The 3051-nt window shown below is 36.1% G+C and overlaps 1 protein-coding gene across 1 annotated transcript; it reads right to left on the reverse strand.

The window, feature by feature from the left end:
• Positions 1-311: 311 nt before the first annotated feature.
• On the reverse strand, positions 312-702 carry LOC120231636 (60S ribosomal protein L36a-like). Its single transcript, XM_039231810.1, has one exon. The coding sequence runs from the start codon at positions 687-689 to the stop codon at positions 369-371; it is 321 nt and encodes a 106-aa protein (XP_039087741.1). The 5' UTR covers positions 690-702; the 3' UTR covers positions 312-368.
• Between the last annotated feature and the right edge of the window lie 2349 nt (positions 703-3051).

A 3051-nucleotide genomic window follows, 5' to 3' on the forward strand; every position in this document is an offset into this window, starting at 1 on the left:
TTTATGAAAATATTTTTGTAGACTATATTGGTACTTGTACTTATATAAAAGTGAAGATACTTGTTCATGGGATATGAATATGATTTATTTTGATAGAGTCTGATCACATTTCAGGATGGTGATATAAATGCTCATCCCTCCATTGTGTATAATAATGCCCAGTTTTCCTTCTTCTTGCCAACAGTTTTGTTTAAAACTTGGCCAAAATGCCAAGCAAAAAAAATGTTCAAATGCAATTTTTTTTTTCCCCAAAAAGGAAATTTTATTGAGGGCACTAGTTTATTTCACTCAGAGGACCAACTGTAACCAAATGAAGTGAACATAACCTCAAGATTTTATTGTCTTCATAATGTAACAAAATACGAAGCTTAGAACTGGATCACTTGGCCCTTTCTCTTCTTATCTCCTCCCAGTTCAAAATGCTTGCATCTCTTAATAGCCAGCATTCTCTTAGATCTGCAGTTGGGCTCAACACATTCAAGCCTCAGCACAATCTTCTTTGTAGTCTTAGCCTTTTTTCGGAAAATCGGCTTAGTTTGTCCCCCATAGCCACTCTGCTTCCTGTCATAACGCCGCTTTCCCTGGGCATAAAGAGAATCTTTGCCTTTCTTGTACTGTGTCACTTTGTGGGGTTGGTGCTTGCCACACTTCTTGCAGACAGTCCGGCGGGTTTTAGGAACGTTCACCATGGCTGCGAGAAGGCTAGCGGCACGGAAAGGTCAAATGCAATTTTAATTCACATATTTAAGTTAACAGTGAGATTGGGCCTATTTTCCTGTTTACTGGAAATTTGAATTTTTTTGTTAATGTACGAGTTGTTTCTTCCAATTCTTGGTCTGTAATTCAATGGTTTCTTGTCTATTGCTTTTTAAATATAAGAGGAAGAGAGAGAATGTAAATGTGTTTCTTTACAAGAATAGCTTAGAACCGTGCTATGTGTAAATGAGCCACTTACTTCATGACATATCAGAACCCTGAAGAACACAATTAATAGTGACATGTGTGACTGTCATTTGTTGCTGCACAGAAAAAAAAAAACTTGCTCAGTAAATAATATGCCCTTGATTATTGCTCCTTCTTCACAAAATATTAAGACAACAGGAAGATAAATATTGAGAAATTACTTAGTGCCATATTTATTATACACTTTTTTGCATTAATCTTCTCAGTAGCCTCATTATTCATAGCATTTTCTAGATGAGTCATCAGAGGTACAAGAGGTTAATTAAGTTTCTTAAATTGACACATTTTTAATGGTAGCTTTGAGCTTAAGTTCTAGGCTTTGCCAAAGTCCATATTCTTTTCACCGTGACATAGTAACTCCTACTTCTTAAGTAGATAAATTCTAACAATTCTAAGCAGCTATCTCCCTGTTCACATGTAATATTGTGAAACCTGCTTAAAGGACAGTTTGATAGTTGGCAAAATAAAGGCAGCATGTGGCAGTGAGTACAGCATGTAAGCAGTGCTATTGTAGCTCAAAGGAGGAGAAGGATTTCAGCAATAATAGGTCTGTAGCTGGGCCTCAGAGAAAGGACAAGAACTGGCTATATGAAAGGGGAGGCAAGGCCCTCTGGAGGGGAGTATCGATTTAGGCAAATATGAAGTGGATCTTATATGACTATGGTTCTGGGTATGGACAATGATGCTTTGCAGCTAGTCTAACCAAAGAAAGTCATGGATGGAAAGGTCATTGTTTTGTCATTTTTCCTCAGGCTTACAAAATCTGCTGCATGTTTAATATGTTGTGCTAGCCTTTACCTAGTTCTCAGTAGGTTTACAGGTATTCCAGATGTAATATTTATTTATTACAAGTAGAGGTGACATTACAACAAGTAACATTTCATGCATTATCCAAAAGGATGGAGAAATACAATTTGCCTTACTGTTTTTAAAAGTCCTGTACTTACCTGGAGGACAAAATTAAATATTTGGCAAAAAAGCTGACAGAAAAAAAAGTAATTACTCAAAAGTAAATTGAGGACAATAAAACCAAGGTTGCTTCCTATAGTCATTAGAAGTGTGTATAGAGAAAAGACTATTTCACAGAGATAAGGAAATGGCATTAGTGTTTTCTGATACAGAGTCATCAAAATCTATTTAGTTTTTATGGCCAGATAAGTCTCTGACCTTACAGGAGACTCCAAAGACAGATAAGTGGATAGATAAAATACCCCAATGGAATTTAATTAAAATTATAATGAAGACTGGTTTTGGGTTTATCTGGATGAATTTTCAGTCTCCTACAGTTTGTGTAAAGTTGAGAGATTTCACTTTAGTCAGGTGTGTGCATTTGGCCGTGAGATATTTACTGATGTTTTGTCTAAGGAACAAAGTAAACGTCTGGATCTGTTTAGAAGTGAAGGTCTTTTTTATGTTCTTTGAGACCATGTTGGTAGAAAATGAACTAGAGACAAGGTTGACAGAATTACAAAGGACAAAAATCATCAGTATGTTCAATAGAGCTATAATTTATTGTTTATTATGTGTCAGAGATATTATATTCATTAACTCATTTTTCCTTCATAATAGCCCTATGAGGTAAGTAGAGACTGTTATTAACTCTGTTTTATAAATAGAGAAATGGAGGTTTAGAATAGTAATAAGCTTATCTAAGTTCACACAAGTGACAGTGCTGCAGTCCTATTCCAACCTTGGGAAACTGGTAATATGAGCTCTTAACTGCTCTTCTATACTGGTCTTAAACTCTATGCTAGACATCATCTAGTTTCATTTGGTAGACAGCACAGCAGAGGATAGGGCATTAGGCGTAGAGTCACAAGACCTGTATTTAAATTCTAGTTTTGCTGCTTACTAGTCGTGTAACCATCAGCTGAACTGGACTGTGTGTCCTAGATGACTCAAGCATATGTCTGGTGGTTGATACGGACTCTTAGCTGGAAGATCAACCTGGGCTTATTCATATGTCTTTGACTTCTAGAAATTTGTTCTGAAATGTCAATTACTTCTGTTCTGCTTGACAAACTTATTTTTATTTCTTAATACCTATGTCCTAAGCCTTCATGTGAGAACCATCAGACTGACTTGGTC

Source organism: Hyaena hyaena, unplaced genomic scaffold (genome assembly GCF_003009895.1).
Source record: "Hyaena hyaena isolate Hyena2069 unplaced genomic scaffold, ASM300989v1 scaffold_59, whole genome shotgun sequence".
NCBI classification, from domain to species: domain Eukaryota; kingdom Metazoa; phylum Chordata; class Mammalia; order Carnivora; family Hyaenidae; genus Hyaena; species Hyaena hyaena.